The following is a 19,227-nucleotide window of genomic DNA, read 5'->3' on the forward strand; positions in this document are numbered from 1 at the left end:
TTGATTGTATGTTGTTTTACTCCATGTGTAACTCTGTGTTTTTGTATGTTGTCGAACTGCTTTGCTTTATCTTGGCCAGGTCGCAATTGTAAATGAGAACTTGTTCTCAACTTGCCTACCTGGTTAAATAAAGGTGAAATAAATAAATAAATAAATAAATAAATAAAAATTCCATTCTTTTACTTTTAGACTTATATGTATTGTTGTGAATTGTTAGATAATACTGCACTATTGGATCTAGGAACACAAGTATTTCGCTACACCCACAATAACATCTGCTAAATATGTGTATGTAACCAATAACATTTCATTTGATAAGGCACGAGGGGTTGTGGTATATGGCCAATATACAATGGCTAAGGGCTGTTCTTAGGCACAACGCAACGTGGAGATACAGCCCTTAGCCGTGGTATATTGGCCATATACCACAAACCCCTGAGGTGCCTTATCACTATTATAAACTGGTTAGCAATGTAATTAGAGCAGTAAAAATACATGTTTTGGAATATCCATGGTATAAGGTCTGATATGCCACGGCTGTCAGACAATCAGCATTCAGGGCTCGACCACCCAGTTTATAAATAAATATATAACATAAAATGTGATAAAACTAATAAATACTTGAGGTATGACAAAACATAATTTATTTCATTGATGCAGCTTTTAGTCCCCAGGTAGTGTGTGTGTGTGTGTGTGTGTGTGTTACGTGTCCCTTCCTCCCCAGGGGTCTCTGTATCTGTTGAAGCTGATGACCTGACAGTGAAACTCTGTCAGGGGGCGTGGCATTGGTGTCACTTCCTCCCACTGGCCCCGCCCACTGTGGTACACTTGGACTTCGTCAGTGATCTCATCAGGTGAGTAGTCTCCTCCCAGGATGTAGATTCGGTTGGCCACGCCCACGGAGCCTGCGTTGAACCCGGCACACTCGAACGACCCCTCCCCTTGCCACACGCAAGTCTCTGGACAGAAACTGTACACCTGGACAGAACACAGAACACAGAACACAGAACACAGGACTCAGACTGGTCAGGTGTGGTGAGTTGGTGTTTCGTAGAATAGTTGTCAAGTTTGTTTTAATGACAAAGTCCCCATATATTGTATCTATGTCAATAGGACCTGCCTGATTAAATGAAGGAGGAAGAAATATAAAAAGACTTATAGATGGAGACATCAATCAATCAAATAATCAATCAATCAACCAGTCAATCAACAAGTCAGTCACCTTATACGTAGACAAGTCACAGAGGTGTAGAGTGTTGTTGACGGACACAGCCTTGACCAGGGTGGCGTGGAAAAACTGACCAAACTCTGCCACCAGGTGGCTCCACTGGTCAGAAACAGCGTCGTAGCGCAGGAAACAGTCCAGCGAAGGGTTGAAGGAGTCCGATATCTCCACTGACGAACCCAATGTGTAGATGATGCTGCCGCACGTACTGGCTTCTGGGTAATACGAGGCCACAGGGAGGGTTAGAGGTATGTGTGTGTATGTGTGTGGGGGTTTCTATATTTGTGTGTGGGTGTCTGTGTGTCTCTGTGGATTTGTGTATGTATGTTTCTCTCTGTGTGTGTGTGTGTTCCGTACCTGGGTAGTAGATAGCAGTGGGCAGAGGACTGACGGAGGTCCAGGTTTTGGCCAGGGGGTCGTAGTACTCCACCTACAGACAATCATCATCATCATCATCATCATCAGAACCATCATAATTATCATCATCATCATCATCATCTTCATTCTCACCTCCATTAGGCTAGGAGCCCCCTCCCTTTCTCCTCTGGTCCTCCCTCCTAGCACATACAGTCTGTCCAGGGTGGTGACGGCTGTGTGCATGGTACGGGGTTTCCCCATGTCCGGGGCAGGGGTGCAGGTGTGTGTGACTGGGCAGTAGCACCAAACCTCTGCTGTCGCATCATGGAACGGCTCTGCCACGTGAAGACGCACCGTGCGGCAACAGTTGCCCCGACAACCACCTGTCACAAACAACTTAAAGAGAGGAGAGGAGATATAAAATAATGATAGTTGATCGAAGCGTAAATTCAGTTGTACCACTCCACTATGTGTTACTGCCTGTGTGTGTGTGTGTGCATGTGTGTGTGGGTTTATATACCTTCTCGGCGTAGCTGGTGAGGGAAGAGCCTGAGGGGTCAGGGGTCATACTAAAACCCTCCCCCTGGCCCTGAGGTAGCTCTCTCCATTGGTCTGTGTCCAGGCAGTAACAGAAGCTGTGGTGTATCTCTCCATTCTCCTCTGTCTTGTGGATGTAGATGTAAGACTGTGTGGTGGCTGGTCTGGCGTCTGGCAGTAGACCACTGAGCTGTGTCTGTCTACTCACTGCATCACTGACCAGACTAACACAGAGCTGGTCCCCTGAGAGGAGATTCTCAGTCCGGGCCAGGGCCTGAACACACATACACAACACATTTTGACTGGTAAAAATAATCATGCATACGCGTGTGTGTGTGGGGGGGTGCATGCCTGCGCCTGATCCTGCGTGTGTGTACCTGCAGGGTGTGTGTGGGCACGTGATGTAGCCGTAGCAGTGCTAGTAGCCGTGGCAACAGCCTCTGTCTGGTCTGGAGGTCGTGACTTGTCCACCTCAGGGATGACCTCACCGCCACCTCCTCACTGGGCACGCTCAGACTGTCCGACCCCAGACATACCTCGAGCACGCCCAACTGGGAGGACAGGAAGTAGATCAGTGTTTCCCAATGTTAGTATTTAAAAGCAATCCAATGCTTTTAAATCCTTCAGGGGGAGTGGACCCATGCACACTTCAGGAAGAAAAGGGATTGGGGGAGTGACAGAGTGGAAACTTCAGGGAGCATTATGATAGTGACTTTCTCAAAAGCTAAAGTGAGTAACTATCTACTTCACTGTTTCCCAATCCTGGTCCTGGGGACACAGAGGGCTGTATTTACCTTAGCACTAACACACCTAATTCAACTTGATGATGAGCTGATATGTTGAATCAGGTGTGCTAGGGCCCTTTTATTTCAATGCACAAACGTCTTTTCATGAGTCTCAATGAATGACAATGGAAACTTATCAGAGTGGCTCCTCACCGGCATATCCAGGAAGTCTGGAGTCATTGAGAGGTCGTGGAAGTTCTGAACTACAAACTCATTGGCCTGCTGGAGGAGGGAGGCGGAGCCGTATCCCTCGGCGAGGGCCAATAGCATCAGGCAGTTGGAGAGCTCCAGGGTTCCGATCAGGAAGTCACTGCATGCTCTGAAGAGCACAGACACCTGGGAAATGGAACACTGGTCAATAAATCAACATCACCTCTCAAGTTTCTGAATGGATTTGACATACAGTATGCATCTGACCCAGATCTAGCGTTTGTTCCAAATGGCACCCCCTTCCATTGATAGTGCACTACTTTTGACCATGGTCCATAGGGCTTTGGTCAAAAATAGTGCACTATGTAGGGCATAGGGTAGGGTGCCATTTGGGTTAGGGTAAGGGTTACTGATGTAGTGTACCTGTAGGAAAGAGGCGAGCTGGAACAGCATGTCTACGTTTTCGTGGGTGACGACCATCTCTCCAGAGTAACAGAAGTCCAGGAAGCAGCGCACAGCTTCTGGGGACTGGTTACCCAGGGTTACCATCCTATCACCACACTCACGCATGTCCAACTCAAACATGGCCCTGCAGACAGAGAACCTTTAGAGCGCACACACACGCACAGATGCATGCACACACAAACCCACACACACACACACCAACCTGAAGAAGTCGCTGCAGGCTGCCAGGACACAGCGGTGACAGGGGAAGGTCTGGTCCTGGACTGTTATAGTGAAGTCAAACAGTAGGCCTCGCTCTCTGAACGATCTGAGCATACCCAGTAGCTGCTGGCTGTGAGCCTCTGACACACACAGCTCAGACCTGTGCTCCGGAACATAGGGAATACCGTTGGGAACATAGTCAGTTCCCTCGGACCGGGGATCGGATCCCTCAGACCGTGGGTCCATGATCGCTCCAGAGTCTGGGACAGAATCAGGAAAACTTTATCAGTTTTATTTTCTAAGGTTGTATATTATGCAAACTAAGGGCATCAACTGAGTGAGAGAAGATGAGAACAGGAGGAGGAGGGGAGGACAAATGACTGATAGCAGCAGTGACTCTATTTAGTTATTAAGTGGAGATCTCGCAACAATCATTCTCACGATGGCACATTAGTAGTAGTCAGTGATAAATATCAAAGCTAATTAGGCCTGGGTTTGGTTAAAACCCTGGATGGGAGACCAAAGGCATAGCTGTAGATAAATCAACCGTTCAGTAGGAGGTTCTGCCCAGCCTTAACCATGGAAACTCATACTTGAACATTTATATGCAAATACTTTATTTTTCTCATAGTAATTGTCATGGTTTTTATATGTTGACTTATAAAAAACAATGTGAAACCTATAAGAAAACATTTATTTTGTAGAGGTTACATTCTCTGAACATAATTCATATATTTTGTCTCAAATATATCTTACCATATCTTTTTAGGAAATGCACCACAATAATGTATTCAATTGTGTATGTCATATAAGGCATATAAGTTAACACATATACAAATACAGCACTGACATATAAGGAAAAACATACATTTTACCAGATCCTTGTTAGATTACTTCTTAGATGTTTGTACAAATAATGTTCTTCTGCTTTACAATATTCTTATTTGATTTATGATTATTTTCCATATGGGGCCTGTGCAAGCTCTATAGCCTAGTAGTCTGTCTATCGATCATTACTGTGGAGCTGGTTAGACCGTTTAGGAGTCAGGGAAAGAGATGGATGATTGACAGAGGGAGAGGGGTAAGAAAAACATTTGCATGCAGTCTACCTTATTATATCTCAACTGTCTGTAAACGCACGGAGGTGTCTACAGGTAAATTATTATTTGTCCCAAGCAGTTCAGTAGCATTGCTTCCGTGCCTCGTTTAGTATCATATATAGAGTGAATCCCAAAGCAGACTATTAGTTCGCTAACTGTTTATAATAAAGTATTTGACTAGCAGTAGCTCGGGAAAAACAAACGTTCTGTCCTTAGATTTGATGAGCTGATCAGATCCGATGTTTGTAAACAATGTTGTGCGCGTGCTAATAACGGTTTCAGCACCACGGACAGCTCTCTGCCTACCGGAAGAGCGAAGCAACGCGAGGACATGACGTGTAAATACTCAACGTGCGACCTCATTCCAAAGATTTCAGTATCAAGTATTTCAACTGTCTTCATTAAAAAACGAGGGACCCATTCTTCGATTGTGTTTTTTGTTTTGTTGTCTCAAATAATAATAATTTAATTAGGTAATGTTGCACGCATTGAGCCCTGCATATAATATTCTTTATGTGAAAATATTTTGCTTAATTGGGTTTATGCTCCAACCAGGTTTGATATCAATGAAGACTCACTCATTAACTTGACACACCCCACAATGAATGTGGATTAAAACATTTATTATTCTCCCTGCCAAGTCAACTAGTGGACAAATATTACAACTAATAAAACACACCTATACTGTACATATATACACCTGTGAATCTGTAGATTTGTTAGAATGGTACAAATGAAAGAAAGGAAACAAGGAGTGTAACAGCTATAGACTGTTGGGAAGTGCTCGTCTAGTAGATCAGATCACATCTTGGTAATCCGTCCCCCTGCCGGTACTTCCTCATTCTGTGTTCTCTGATTCCATGACACCCCTGTGTGTTCACCCTCTTCGATGACATCATCAGGGTTGTCGTAACCGCCCTCCTCCCTGCCCACGGAGGGGGCGATGGGGTCTGTAGGGTCTGGGGTCGTTGCCACGGCGTTGAATGCGATGAAGCCCACCAGGATGATCACCAGAGACACCATATACAGACCTGAGAACTACACCCACACCAGATGAGCTATATGAGATTACACATTAACAGTCATCAACACACTGAACAGGGTCACGGTGACCATGGGATTTCTCTTCAGGACTAAGATGTTTTAAAATAAGGACAGCTGTGTCCTGTGATCAGGACAGCTCTAGTGGGATGGATCCTGCTATCTCTGTTTCTGTTCTTATCACTACTGCCTCCTTGATCTCCCAGGGATTAGATTAGACTAGTTTGAAAGAGATTACAGTGAGTACAGACATAGTACTGCAGCAATCAATCAATCTATCATCCATCATTGGAGTCATCAAATCATTTATTAACTAATCTCTTTATCTATTCAGAAACACAATCAGTAACTGAACTGTCAAATGGCTCAACCTACTGTACCTACTATCCCCAGTGTGTGTGCAGTGTGTCTGTACTAACCGTGTATTGAAAGAGAAACAGGCCACAGAAGAGGCTGAGGAGGTCTGCAGTGAGCAGGGAGAGGTTGACTGCTGTAGCACTGGTCTTCTTGACCACTACGGGCATACAGCTGTACAGGGTGTACATACACAGGGCATAGCCAGCAAACAGCAGGCCTGGGGAGAGAATAATTATACATGATAAAACGAACATTGTTGGCAGACAACAGCATTTCTAATATTTTTTTCTTATTGCTCCTAATGTGCATCTGTCTTTTTAATATTTTATTATGTGTTCATATCTGAATATTATTGATCCTTGTCTGTGTAATCGTTGATGATGCTTGTGGTGATAAAACAATTTCCCAATTTGGAATCAACAAAGTACTAATATCTTCTACTCATACACTGGGCATAGTCAGAGAACAATAGGCCTGAACAGAAAAACACAGACATTATACAGGGCAAAAATGATTATAAACAAGGAAGATCAACTGTTGCAGCTCCCATAAAACACAAGATAAAGAGCAGCAAAGAGCTGTGGAAACTGTACTTCTGCAAGCTGACACAGCATGCATTCTGTACTCTGTGTACCCTTGCCACCACTACTTCTGTAATCCTAAGAGAGAGGTAATAACCGGTGGCCTGGGGTGGTCTAGTGGTTAACACTACCGAATCCCAGACCCACAGCTACTTTGTAACAAACCCTCTCCTTACTTTCCTTCTTTTACACTGTCCTATCTGTTCAATAAAAAAACATACAAAATATCAACAAATATACAGGTAACTGACAAAATAAAGGAAACACTAACATAAAGTGTCTTAATAGGACATTGAGCCACTACGAGCTGCCACAACAGCTTCAGTGCGCCTTAGAATATATTCTACAAACATCTGGAACTATATAGGAGGGATACGACACCATTCTTCCATGAGAAATTCCATAATTTGTTGCTTTGTTGTTGGAAAATGCTGTGTTGGGTGCCGCTCCAGAATCTCCCATAAGTGTTCAATTGGATTGAGATTTGGTGACTGAGACGTACACACCCTTTAAACCCCCTATGCTCCTTTGAGACCCCTCTTTCAAAGTCACTGAGATCTCTTCTTCTAGCCATGGTAGCCAAAATAATGGGAAACTGTATTTTTATACATGACCTTAAGCATGATGGGACGGTAATTGCTTAATTAACGTAGGAGCCACACCTGTGTAGAAGCACCTGCTTTCAATATACTTTGAATCCCTAATTTACTAAAGTGTTTCCTTAATTTTGGCAGTTACCTGTATATTTTATTTTATGTGGTACTAACCGATTCTCCAGTCCCATTGGATGTTTGCCACATTGTTATGCTCCAGAACGCCCCTGTAGCAACACAGCAGATCACTCAAATCAACCACATACCCATTCTACTACCTTCTCCCCGAACATGCACACACATCCACATGCAGATACACATGCACGCACACACAGACACTTACAGCTGTATGCCACTGATGAGTGTGCCGAACAGGCCGACCATGCCTAGGAACTCCACTCTGCTGAGGTGTTTGACGGTGTACTCCTGACACACGTTAGACACAGCATATAGACTGGCACTGAGCAGGACCAAGCCATCACCAAGCAGAACATCTGAGGCTAGGAGAGAGGGAGGAAAGGATAGAGGCAGGAGAGGAGAGAGATAGAAGAGGAGGATGAGGAAAGAGATGAGGTCAATATGGTACTATTTATTATGATATGAACAGAGATTAAATGAATGAATTAATGAATGGAGTGGGTTCTTACTGGATCCCAGGTCTCGTCCAGCCAGTAGGTCAGCTCCCACCATGGCCCCCACCCCCAGCAGACAGACACACACAGAGACGTAGTGGACTGGTCTGTAGCACGTCTTCAGGAACCAGCAGGACAGTATCATCAACACAGGGATCACAAAACAGTCCAGCAGCTGGAAGACAGAGAGACACACCAGAATAGTCACGTACATCCAGAAGGCGAGGTCAGTACAAGTGCATCAACGCTGGGAACGAGACACTGAAAAACAGCTTCTATCTCAATGCCATCAGACTGTTAAACAGCAATCACTAAAACAGAGAGGCTGCTGCCTACATACAGCCTTGAAATCATTGGCCACTTTAATAAATGGATCACTAGTCACTTTAATAATGTTTACAGATCTTGCATTACTCATCTCATATGTATATACTGTATTTTATACCATCTACTGCATCTTGCCTATGCCGCTCTATCATTGCTCATCCATATATTTAAATGTATATATTCTTATTCCATTCCTTTAGTTAGATTTGTGTGTATTAGATAGTTATTGTGGAATTGTTAGATTACATGTTAGATATTGCTGCACTGTCGGAACTAGAAGCACAAGCATTTCGCTACACTTGCAATAACATCTGCTAACCATGTGTATGTGACCAATAACATTTGATTTGATTTGCCATGGACATAACTCAGCACACACGCACGCATACACACAGACCCGCAGGCAGGCACGCAAGCTCGTGCACACACAAAAACATAAAGACATACACACACACACCCTCTCGTAGTTCTGACCTGTATACTGGTGAGTGTAGTGTACTGGTAAGCTTTAACCACTGTGTAGTTAGCCTCGACGTCCACCAAGCCTACTAGGAGATACTTCCACCACCTCTTCTTTAAAATCGGAAACATATTGCCATCCCCTACAGTACGTTAGGAGAAGGTAGCCTGGAGGTTATTGCACTGCTACACAATTAGAACATTTTATAGAGTTGACAGATGTAATATTCTGACGAGGAGCACCCTGGGGTGATGTGTGTGTGTGAGAGAGAGAGACTACCTGTTCTTCAAAGCAGAACATTGGTGTGCCTGAGAGTGTGTGTGTGTACCTGTTCTGAACAGCAGAGCTGTGGTGTAGGTGAGGCAGAGCAGTGTGTAGCTCATAAAGCTCTGAAGCATGGGCGCGTCCACGTGGTAGTCTGAAGCCAGGTACTGGGATGTTACTGCTGTGCCGCAGATGAGAGCAGCCAAACCCTGACCCATAGCAACTGTCTTCACCAGCTGCCTGTTAGGACAAAGGTATACGTGAAGAGGAAATTCAGCAACTCTTGGAAGACAGTGGACATTGATTAAGCTGCGTCTTTATTGGTAAAAGCAACATGCTTTGGCCCTATAGCCTTCATTAGGGTTTCAACACAACTCCATCCAGGCTACTGTATGCTAGCTGCCAGGGACATACACAACTCAGACTAGGCTACTGGACAGTGGACACATTCTTGGACATTGAAAGACCTCCACTACGTCACTATGTGTCCCAAATGGCACCTCATCCCTATATAGTGCTCTAGTTTCGACCAGAGCCCATAGGGAGCTGGTTAAAAGTAGTGCACTATATAAAGGATAGGGTGCCATATGGGATCCATATAATCACTGATATAACATCTATCTCTCTCTTTCTAGTTGAGTTTTCTCTCCCCACAGACTCACCACGTAAACACTTCTTTAGGGTTGAACTTCAGAAGCTTCCGGATAATAAGGCATTTTCTATCATCATTGTCGCTGGGATCTGTAGCTATAATCCCCTCTGGGTCTTTCTCAGCCATGTTGCCTCACTGTAACAGTGGGGTACTGGAATGGGGAATACACTGCTGTGTGCTGCCTGGACTGGGGCTTTTTCATTTCTACTGTGCTACCTGGGCTGAATGATTAACAGTGTTCTCTAATCAAAGTGCAAAGATCACTTAGTGCTTTCAGATGATAGGCGTTATAGTAGTGATGAAAGTGGCTGGTACAGGAGAGGAAGTCTGTATAAAAGGAGAGGAAGGCTGTGTGGATTCAAACAGGGCCCATATGAATGAAAGTGGGTGGTACAAAGTGGGGGTGTGTGAAACTGTGGGAGGTGGGGTATTTAGATCAGTGATTACTTCATTTCAGCCAGGTAATTAATTACTCCAAGGAAGAAAAGTTGTCGGAAAGGCTTGGAGAGGAAGGCTGTGTGGATTCAAACAGGGTCCATATCCATTTTACATTTTAGTCATTTAGCAGACGCTCTTATCCAGAGCGACTTACAGTAGTGAACGCATACATTTCATACCATTTTTTTCTTTTTTCGTACTGGTCCTCCGTGGGAATCGAACCCACAACCCTGACGTTGCAAACACCATGCTCTACCAACTGAGCCACACGGGACCATACCCCTTCTATATGTTGCTCACTTGTCTTCAAGTCACATAGCTACTGTACATACCATGCACTGACCTGTAATAAAACTCAGTGGTTCCATGGAAGTCAAAAGCTAAATTTAGCACTGGTCCAGCCACGGCAACTGTGGCCTACTGTATTTATTTTCCAACACCTGCCAAATCCTATTTGGTGCTGTGTCTTAAGTGCAAAGGGCAGCACATAAAAAATGCTGATAACATTTCATGACACAATACTGTAAACTGGAGAAATATCTAGCCTTTTTATCTATATGTCTATTTTTATTGCGCTAAATAGGAAGCTACATTACCTAATCCCCTCCAACCACACACTCGCGAGATTGCGCGAGGAGGGCAGAAGTTGGAGGAAACATGGCGACGTCTAATTTGTTAAAGGTAAGAGTCTCTCACGTCAGCATTTTACCCGGATTTGAAGATTTAATTAAGCGCCCCGATGCCCATAGTCTGGATGTAAATAAGTTAATGAAGGAGTTAAAAATAAACCCGACAACGGACACTGTTTGTCAGGGGTTTTTTGCACTTAAGGAAACAGATATGTATTTCTTGCTAGTTAGCTAGCAAGGGATGCTAAGACTAGCTAGCCAGCCATTTGGCTAACGTGCAATACAGTTGTCACCGGCATAACATTTCGTATTTTAAATTGACAGTTCATCAGTAATATCATACACAGTTCATTGTAGTAACTGTCCAAATCAAACTGTAAGAGAATATGCAGCAGGCTTGTCCAGGTGGTGGAACAATCAGCTGAATTGGCAAGCTAACAATAGTTCCGTTTGACAGCTCTCTAGCACAATAACGTTTAGTGTTACTAGCTAGCTAACTAACTGTACATATTACAGTCTTGACTGTTACAGATTGATCAGAGTAGGGTGCAACTACACTGTTGACAATGTAGTCTGTAGCTAAGGTTTTAGTTGAAGCAGGTTTTATTTTAGCGAACTGGACCATTGTAACGTTATGTTTTAAAATAATAGAATAAAAAAAACAATTAAACATGCGTTCATTCTGAACAGCGTCAGGCAGTAGCAAGTTACTGAGTAATGGGTTAGTAAGTATGAACTGTGTTCGTTCTCGGGCTCTATCCAGAATGAATGGTTCTATGTACTGGGTAGTGTGGTGGAGAGTAGTGAGTACAGGGTCATATTCATATGGCACGAAACAGAAGCAAACAGATGTCTACTTGAAATTGTCCAAAAATAAACACTTGTTTTCATTTTCTGTTGCAAAACATTTTCGACAGTGTGCACTAATGAATACGACCCTGAGTAGTAACAGTAGCATCATCTCTCTCCAGAATAAAGGCTCCTTGCAGTTTGAGGACAAGTGGGACCTGATGAGGCCCATCGTTCTCAAGCTGCTGAGACAGGAGTCTGTCACCAAGCAGCAGTGGTTTGACCTCTTCTCGTAAGACACACACACTGCATCACACCACACCAAAAACTGCAAAGCAGACACACCTGCTGCACCGCAGACACACACAAAAACCCTATGCTTATTATTGTGTGTTGCAGAGACGTCCATGCTGTGTGTCTGTGGGATGATAAGGGCCCAGCTAAGATCCACCAGGCCCTCAAAGAAGACATCCTAGACTTCATCAAACAAGCTCAGAATGTAAGTGGGACTCTGGGTTACAGGGGATGGATTTTGGTAAGGGTTGAAATCACATTTGAGTTTGGAATGTGCTGTTCACACACACATGCATGCGTACACACACACCCCTTTCCAGTACAGTGATGACAGTTGCAGGCAAGAGGCTACCCTTAAACTCCTGACCTCTACCTATGCAACATACCTCTGACCTGTGTTTCCATGGCAGCGTGTGTTGAGTCACCAGGATGACACAGCGTTACTGAAGGCCTACATTGTGGAGTGGCGGAAGTTCTTCACACAGTGTGACATCCTTCCCAAACCGTTCTGTCAGCTGGAGATCACACTGATGGGGAAGCAGGGCAGCAACAAGAAGTCTAACGTTGAGGACAGCATCGTACGCAAGGTGATGAGAGTGGGGAGAGGAGGAAGAGAGAGGGGAGAGATGGACAATGCTCTTCTTTTTGATAGTATGCATCAATTGTCTCATCCTGCTTACTCACTCTCTCTCTTTTCCTCTCTCTATCCCCCTCGGCTTCTCTTCTAGTTGATGTTGGACACATGGAACGAGTCGATCTTCTCCAACATAAAAAGCCGTCTTCAGGACAGTGCTATGAAGCTGGTTCACGCTGAGAGGCTGGGAGAGGCATTTGACTCCCAGCTGGTTATAGGAGTACGAGAATCATACGGTAGGACATATACACACTGAGTGGCAAAACATCCACATATTTTATATGGCAAGTTTTTGTGAAGCATGGTGTGTTGACTGTGTGTGTGTGTGTGTGTGTGTGTGTGTGTGTGTGTGTGTGTGTGTGTGTAGTCAACCTGTGCTCTAACCCTGAAGACAAGCTCCAGATCTACAGAGATAACTTTGAGAAGGCCTACCTGGACTCAACTGAGAGGTTTTACAGAACACAGGCCCCATCATACCTACAGCAGAATGGAGTCCAGAACTACATGAAATATGTAAGGACTGCTCTCTCTCTCTCTCTGTGTGTGTTGGAGAGAGTGCGTGTCCGTGTGTTGTTGTGACAATTTCTCAGTGAGTGTGTATACATTCACTGATCGTGTGTGTCTTGCAGGCAGACACAAAGCTAAGGGAAGAGGAGAAGAGGGCAGTTCGATACCTCGAGACTCGTCGTGAATGTAACTCTGTCCAAGCAGTGAGTAGACAGACTGTTTACCCATGAGTCTGTATAGACTGGTTTAAACTCATATTCACAGTCAACAGATGAGGTAGATCAATGTTAGTCTCTAATGTCTCTCTCCAGCTGATGGAATGTTGTGTGAACGCTCTGGTGACGTCGTTTAAAGAAACCATCCTGGCCGAATGTCCCGGCATGATCAAACGCAACGAGACAGACAGTGAGTAACACGTTACATTACTACTTTTACCCACCAGCCTTGGGACCGGTTGTAGAAGAGGGTCCTTCTTTGTGTGACGTTAATGTCCTTCCCCATTCAGAGCTCCACCTGATGTTTTCCCTGATGGATAAGGTTCCTAGTGGGATAGAGCCCATGCTGAAAGACCTGGAGGATCACATCATGAACGCTGGGCTGGCTGATATGGTGGCTGCTGCAGAGACTATCACTTCTGTATGTACACACACACAGATCTGTCTTACTATACTTGTGAGGACTTTTTGGCGACCAACAATTGATTCCCATTCAAAATCCTTAACCCTAATTTTAATCCTAACCCTAACTCATATGCCTAAAATGTTCTCACTTCTCTGAATTTGAGTTGGTTACTATTCTTGTGAGGACTTCTGGTACTAGTAAAAAATAGTATAGTAAAACATGTACACACTCAAAATCAGCTAGTATATCTGTATGTTTGTCTTCTTATTCCTGTGTGTGTAGGACTCTGAGAAGTACGTGGAGCAGCTGCTGATGTTGTTTAACCGTTTCAGTAAACTGGTGAAGGAGGCTTTTCAGGACGACCCTCGATTCCTCACTGCCAGAGACAAGGTACACACACACACACACAGCGAGAGAAAAGGGGGTGAAGAGAGGAGACTGAATGGAGGAGCAGAGAGAAAAGGGATGGGGAGGAGAAGGGATGGACGGAGGAGAAAAAAAGTGAGATGAGAGGGAGAGACATGCAGCGAGAGAAAAGATGGTGAATGGAGCAGATGGAGAGAAAAGGGGGGTGGGGATGGACGGAGGAGGAGAAAAAAAGAGAGGAGAGCGGGAGGTTTGACAGTTCTGTGTTTCTCTCCAGGCCTACAAAGCTGTAGTGAACGATGCCACCATCTTTAAACTGGAGCTGCCCCTCAAACAGAAAGGGTAAGACAAACCTGGGTTTTATGTTTATATTATATTCCTTGGTTATGGGTCAGTATGTCTGCTGGTCCACCCATCACGGAACTTTAGCTGCATCCCGATTCTCCACCCTTTTCCTGAGGGTGCATTTTCACACTCCCCATCATGGATTTAAAAGCATATGATTTGTGGAACAATTGGCTGGAGGTAGTTTCCATTATTGTCAAATTCACGCAAGAAAGTGTGCACGTGTAGACTTCGGAGAAAGGGTGAAGAATCGGGATGCCTCCATTGACTTGAATGTAGATGCCTGTTTTAGTAATTATATTTCTATGTGTACTATTCATATGTGTGTCTCTCTACAGGGTAGGTCTGAAAACCCAGCCAGAGTCGAAGTGTCCAGAGCTGCTAGCTAACTACTGTGACATGCTGCTGAGGAAAACCACCTTGAGCAAGAAACTCACCTCAGAGGAGATAGAACTCAAACTCAAAGAAGTGGTGAAGACTCTACCCTAGTACTGTAGAATGAGCCCCCATTCTCAAACGCTTAGTCATGGATTTAAAGCATTGGATTGGTGTAAACATTGGCTGTTGTGAAATCCATGACGAGAAGGGTGTAGAATTAGGATGCAGCCGTAGTCTTCTATCCTGTTCATCCCGAACTCTTCTAGCTGCTGGTGTTGAAGTATGTTCAGAATAAGGATGTGTTTTCTCTCCCTCCCTCCTCTCTCTAGTTGCTGGTATTGAAGTATGTCCAGAATAAGGATGTGTTCTTTCTCTCTTCTCCCCCCCCCCCCCCCCAGTTGCTGGTGTTGAAGTATGTTCAGAATAAGGATGTGTTTATGAGGTACCATAAAGCCCACCTGACCAGAAGACTGATCCTGGACATCTCAGCCGACAGCGAGATAGAAGAGAACATGGTGGAGTGGCTCAGGGTAAAAACACACACACACAGACTCTTTCTCTCTCTCTATACCCCCTTTTGATTGTGTTTTTTCCCCTGGGTCGTGTGTGTTTGTAGGAGGTGGGGATGCCTGCAGACTATGTGAATAAGCTGGCCAGGATGTTCCAGGACATTAAAGTATCGGACGATCTCAACCAGGTCTTCAAGGAGATGCACAAACACAACAAGCTGGCTCTACCAGGTAACGCACACTCGCTCTACGAGGTAACAACACACAGACCTATGGCTTGAGCTTGTGTGATTATTAACCACAGCCTCCATACTCTTCCTGCTGGTGTACCATAGTAATGCACTAATACTCTGTCTCTCTCTGTTTGTCTCTCTCTCTTTCCTCTCTCTGTTTGTCTCTCTCCCCGATCCTTTTATCTCTCTCTCTCTCTCCAGCTGACAGTGTGAATATAAAGATCCTGAATGCGGGGGCGTGGTCGAGGAGCAGTGAGAAGGTGTTTGTATCTCTGCCTACTGAGCTGGAGGATCTGATCCCAGAGGTAGAAGACTTCTACAAGAGGAACCACAGCGGGAGGAAACTACACTGGCACCACCTCATGTCCAATGGCATCGTGAGTGGGAAGACACACACACACACAGAGAGAAAGAGAGAGACAGACACGGTGCACACACACTCACATAATCCGTGGAAAAACGACTATCACCTCATGTCCAACGGAATAGTAATCTCCCTCCTCTCCCCGTGCGTGTGTGTGCATGCGTGTATGTTTAGATCACCTTCAAGAATGAAATGGGTCATTATGACCTTGAGGTCACGACCTTTCAGCTGGCTGTGCTATTCGCCTGGAACCAGCGGCCGCGGGAGCGAATCAGCTTTGAGAACCTTAAATTGGCTACCGAGCTGCCTGATGCTGAGCTACGACGCACACTCTGGGTAACACACACACACTCTCTGGGATTGAAAAATTAAAGCACACATCCCAATATAAACGCAGTTCATACACAAAGAAGAGACAGAGAACAAACAAATGACCTCTTTCTTTCCCTCTCTCTGCTGTCTCTTCTCTGTCTCTAGTCTCTGGTAGCATTTCCTAAGCTGAAGAGACAGGTGTTGTCCTATGAGCCTTCAGTCTCCTCCCCTAAAGACTTCACAGACAGCACCCTGTTCTACGTCAACCAGGACTTTTCTCTCATGTACGTAGCGACAACACTAGCTTTGAACACACAACACAGTGTTAGCCCCCAGAGCTAAATAAAGGCATTGAATGTACCTAGCGTTACAAAATTCTGGTAACTTGCCACAAATTCCCACGTTTTCAAAAAATGACTAATTGAAGCATTCCATATTTTCTTGCTTTTTCCATCCTGATTCCAGGAATCTCTGGAATTTGTGCAAAACCTGGGATTTTGGGAAAGATGGGCGTTTTGCAACCTTATTTGCACCTCACTGCAACCTCTGTTGGCTTACCATGTTGATTAATGTTCTATTTAGTTAATGTAACTGTATGTATTCTAACTCATCATTCATTTTGGGGAAGTTTGAATGTTGATGAAAGCTATATTGTCATGATTTCCTACTGAGGACCCGGATGGAATGTTGCGGAGCAGTTTAAGGTGTGATTTCTGATGAGATATTGAGTTCTTTAGTCTCTGTTTCTTAGTAAAAACTCCAAGGTCCAGAAAAGAGGCAAGATTAATCTGATTGGTCGATTGCAGCTGACCACGGAGCGAATGAGAGAGGAGGAGAACGAGGGCATTGTCCAGCTGAGAATATTAAGAACCCAGGTAATGTTACACATTTAAAGGTACAACTTGAGGAACCTGAAGTTTTAGCACTTTTTTTCCCCCAGACTTAAATGGCGCACTACTTCCTTCCAGCCTGTAAGCCTAGAGTGAAAATCATAACCATACCAGTTGAATGTGTGGCGCAACGTTGAGTAAAGATATAATGCTGTACGTTGTTTGACCCACCCACCCCTCTCCAGGAGGCCATCATCCAGATTATGAAGATGAGGAAGAGGATCAGTAACGCCCAGCTACAGACAGAGCTGGTAGAGATCCTTAAGAACATGTTCTTGCCCCAGAAGAAGATGATTAAGGAACAGATCGAGTGGCTCATCGAACACAAATACATCAAACGGGACGAGACTGACATCAACACCTTTATCTATATGGCATAGAACCCACTTACCTGGACTGGAACCACCTACTTACCTACCTACCTACTGCTTGACCTGGCTGGATCCTCACTGCTGCAGGAGGAAGAGGAAACACAGGAAGAAGAGGGAGGGAGCAGTGGTTGTTTCAGAAGAAGAGGAAGGAGGATGTCTCTCTGCGGCCGGAGGGGGGAGGGGAGGGGCAGGCCAGTTAGTTGTTTGAGATAGATGGTGTAGTCTTCAGACTGTGGCGCCACCTGGGGGCCAGGAGGAGGAGTACAGTGGGGCTGACTGACAGTCTCAGTATCACAGTAGTAACGTTATTAAATAAACAAACTCTCCCTGCCTTACCCTCCTTACGCAGTCCGCACAGAGACAGACAGACAGACAGGAGGACTAATGGACTAGTAGTCTATCATTATGGAGTGGACATTGAGAGGAGTGTATTTTGCCAAATGTACTGTGTGTGTGTGTGTGTGTGTGTGTGTGTGTGTGTGTGTGTGTGTGTGTGTGTGTGTGTCTGCACCTTGACAGCTTGCTGCTCTGTGGAAGTCTTGTAATCATCTGAGGTCCCGTCACGTGTGTGTGTGTCACTTTTCCCTCCAGCTCCACCCCCCCAACTGCCACATCCCTCAGAGAGGGTCATGGCTTATCACGTAGCAGCCAGTCGTAGGGTGAGAACAAACGAGAACATCATCACTTTTCTGTTTCCTATCTTGTAGGTCAGTGTGTCTGAATGGTTTTATATATCACTTTCATTCTCCTTCTCAATGCTCATCTTTATTTTTGTGAAAACTTGTGTGTTGTTGTTGTGTGTATCGTTTGTAAATGCTGCACAGCGTCGTCCAATCGATCGAAGTCACAAAGCTCTCTAGCGATCTTTGATTCTCCTATACCTCTCCTCTTCTTTCTCCCCCACCCATAGCCAGTGCAGGACATGACAGGTGTATTGTTGTCAGACCATGAGCGGGTGTCATGACTGTTCATGACCCAGGTTTCTTCCCAAATGCCACCATATTCCCTAGGTACTGTATTAGGGTGGCAGGTAGCCTAGTGGTTAGTGCGCTGGGCCAGTAACCGTAAGGTTGCTGGATCAAATCTGTCGTTCTGCCCCTGAACAAGGCAGTTAACCCACTGTTCCTAGGCCGTCATTGTAAATAAGAATTTGTTCTTAAGTGACTTGCCTAGTTAAATAAAGGTTACATTTAAAAAATATAAATAAATACTTTTGGGGGCAAAAAGTAGTTTTAAATTCCCTATAAAGGGAAAAGTCATTTGTTTCCTATATAGGAACAAGTAGTTTATATTCTCCCTATATATAGAATAGTAAAATCCCTCCAGTGCAATATCTAGAGAGCCCCAACTGCTGGAGCACTTCCTGTGGTGAGAGGTCATGTTGCTAAAGCAATGGCACTGCAGTGTTGCTATTAATGTACCCTACCCACCACCTTTTACAGAAGATTGTGTGTTGCAGTATATAAGTGGGGAGTAGGGAGGGGTGAGGATGGAAGAACTAGGAAAGTGTTGGGGCCGTGTGTTGTTGACTTGTTTATTTATTTAATTTGTATCAATGTGGTTTGTTTGTATGAGATTGTATGCTAGTGTTTGATAAATAGGTCCGGTCTGTAGCGGGATACTAGGTGTACATAGCCACTTATTAATGTTACATGATGAAATGTATGAGACGACTTAATAACACTATCCCTCTTTGACTCTTTTTTTTTTGTTTGCGTTTTACTATTGGCATTGGGATAATGTTATAGTGTGGGAAATGAAATTGCGCACCCTATTCCCTATATAGTGCACTAGTTTTGACCAGGACCCATAGGCCTCTA

The 19,227-nt window shown here is 44.6% G+C and overlaps 3 protein-coding genes across 3 annotated transcripts; 1 reads left to right on the forward strand and 2 right to left on the reverse strand.

Annotated features, from left to right (window-relative positions):
• Positions 1-441: 441 nt before the first annotated feature.
• kbtbd3 (kelch repeat and BTB (POZ) domain containing 3) lies at positions 442-5,253 on the reverse strand. The gene is made up of 10 exons (XM_029772968.1): positions 4,830-5,253; positions 3,722-3,980; positions 3,478-3,643; positions 3,058-3,240; positions 2,497-2,670; positions 2,103-2,393; positions 1,736-1,978; positions 1,583-1,655; positions 1,223-1,440; positions 442-978 (listed from the first exon to the last, which is right to left on the reverse strand). Exons 2-10 carry the CDS (start codon positions 3,964-3,966, stop codon positions 703-705), a joined length of 1,869 nt encoding a protein of 622 aa, XP_029628828.1. The 5' UTR covers positions 3,967-3,980; positions 4,830-5,253; the 3' UTR covers positions 442-702.
• A 169-nt stretch (positions 5,254-5,422) lies between these two features.
• On the reverse strand, positions 5,423-9,931 carry LOC115206240 (solute carrier family 35 member F2). Its single transcript, XM_029772970.1, has 8 exons — positions 9,738-9,931; positions 9,140-9,315; positions 8,826-8,953; positions 8,040-8,199; positions 7,736-7,892; positions 7,567-7,619; positions 6,281-6,435; positions 5,423-5,858 (listed from the first exon to the last, which is right to left on the reverse strand). The coding sequence occupies exons 1-8, from the start codon at positions 9,851-9,853 to the stop codon at positions 5,622-5,624; spliced, it is 1,182 nt and encodes a 393-aa protein (XP_029628830.1). The 5' UTR covers positions 9,854-9,931; the 3' UTR covers positions 5,423-5,621.
• An 839-nt stretch (positions 9,932-10,770) lies between these two features.
• Positions 10,771-18,163, forward strand: LOC115206239 (cullin-5-like). Its single transcript, XM_029772969.1, has 19 exons — positions 10,771-10,846; positions 11,766-11,875; positions 11,983-12,082; positions 12,288-12,464; positions 12,606-12,747; positions 12,879-13,024; positions 13,141-13,221; positions 13,330-13,423; positions 13,524-13,654; positions 13,922-14,029; positions 14,283-14,347; positions 14,689-14,821; positions 15,127-15,258; positions 15,345-15,468; positions 15,672-15,847; positions 16,009-16,170; positions 16,312-16,430; positions 16,898-17,021; positions 17,222-18,163. The coding sequence occupies exons 1-19, from the start codon at positions 10,823-10,825 to the stop codon at positions 17,414-17,416; spliced, it is 2,343 nt and encodes a 780-aa protein (XP_029628829.1). The 5' UTR covers positions 10,771-10,822; the 3' UTR covers positions 17,417-18,163.
• The last annotated feature ends 1,064 nt before the right edge of the window (positions 18,164-19,227 follow it).

The sequence above is a fragment of the Salmo trutta genome, chromosome 13 (genome assembly GCF_901001165.1).
Source record: "Salmo trutta chromosome 13, fSalTru1.1, whole genome shotgun sequence".
Lineage (NCBI taxonomy): Eukaryota > Metazoa > Chordata > Actinopteri > Salmoniformes > Salmonidae > Salmo > Salmo trutta.

Excerpts from the sequence above, each read along its gene's own strand:
- kbtbd3 (XM_029772968.1), bottom strand. The coding sequence starts at position 3,966 with ATGGACCCACGGTCTGAGGGATCCGATCCCCGGTCCGAGGGAACTGAC. Across the intron at positions 2,394-2,496 it reads TGCCCACACACACCCTGCAG|GCCCTGGCCCGGACTGAGAA; the intron begins GTACACACACGC and ends ATGTGTGTTCAG. Across the intron at positions 979-1,222 it reads GTGACTTGTCTACGTATAAG|GTGTACAGTTTCTGTCCAGA; the intron begins GTGACTGACTTG and ends TGTTCTGTCCAG.
- LOC115206239 (XM_029772969.1), top strand. The coding sequence starts at position 10,823 with ATGGCGACGTCTAATTTGTTAAAG. Across the intron at positions 13,655-13,921 it reads CTGCAGAGACTATCACTTCT|GACTCTGAGAAGTACGTGGA; the intron begins GTATGTACACAC and ends CTGTGTGTGTAG. Across the intron at positions 14,348-14,688 it reads CTGCCCCTCAAACAGAAAGG|GGTAGGTCTGAAAACCCAGC; the intron begins GTAAGACAAACC and ends GTCTCTCTACAG.
- LOC115206240 (XM_029772970.1), bottom strand. The coding sequence starts at position 9,853 with ATGGCTGAGAAAGACCCAGAGGGGATTATAGCTACAGATCCCAGCGAC. Across the intron at positions 8,954-9,139 it reads AGCTCTGCTGTTCAGAACAG|GGGATGGCAATATGTTTCCG; the intron begins GTACACACACAC and ends AACGTACTGTAG. Across the intron at positions 7,620-7,735 it reads CTCATCAGTGGCATACAGCT|GGGCGTTCTGGAGCATAACA; the intron begins GTAAGTGTCTGT and ends GTGTTGCTACAG.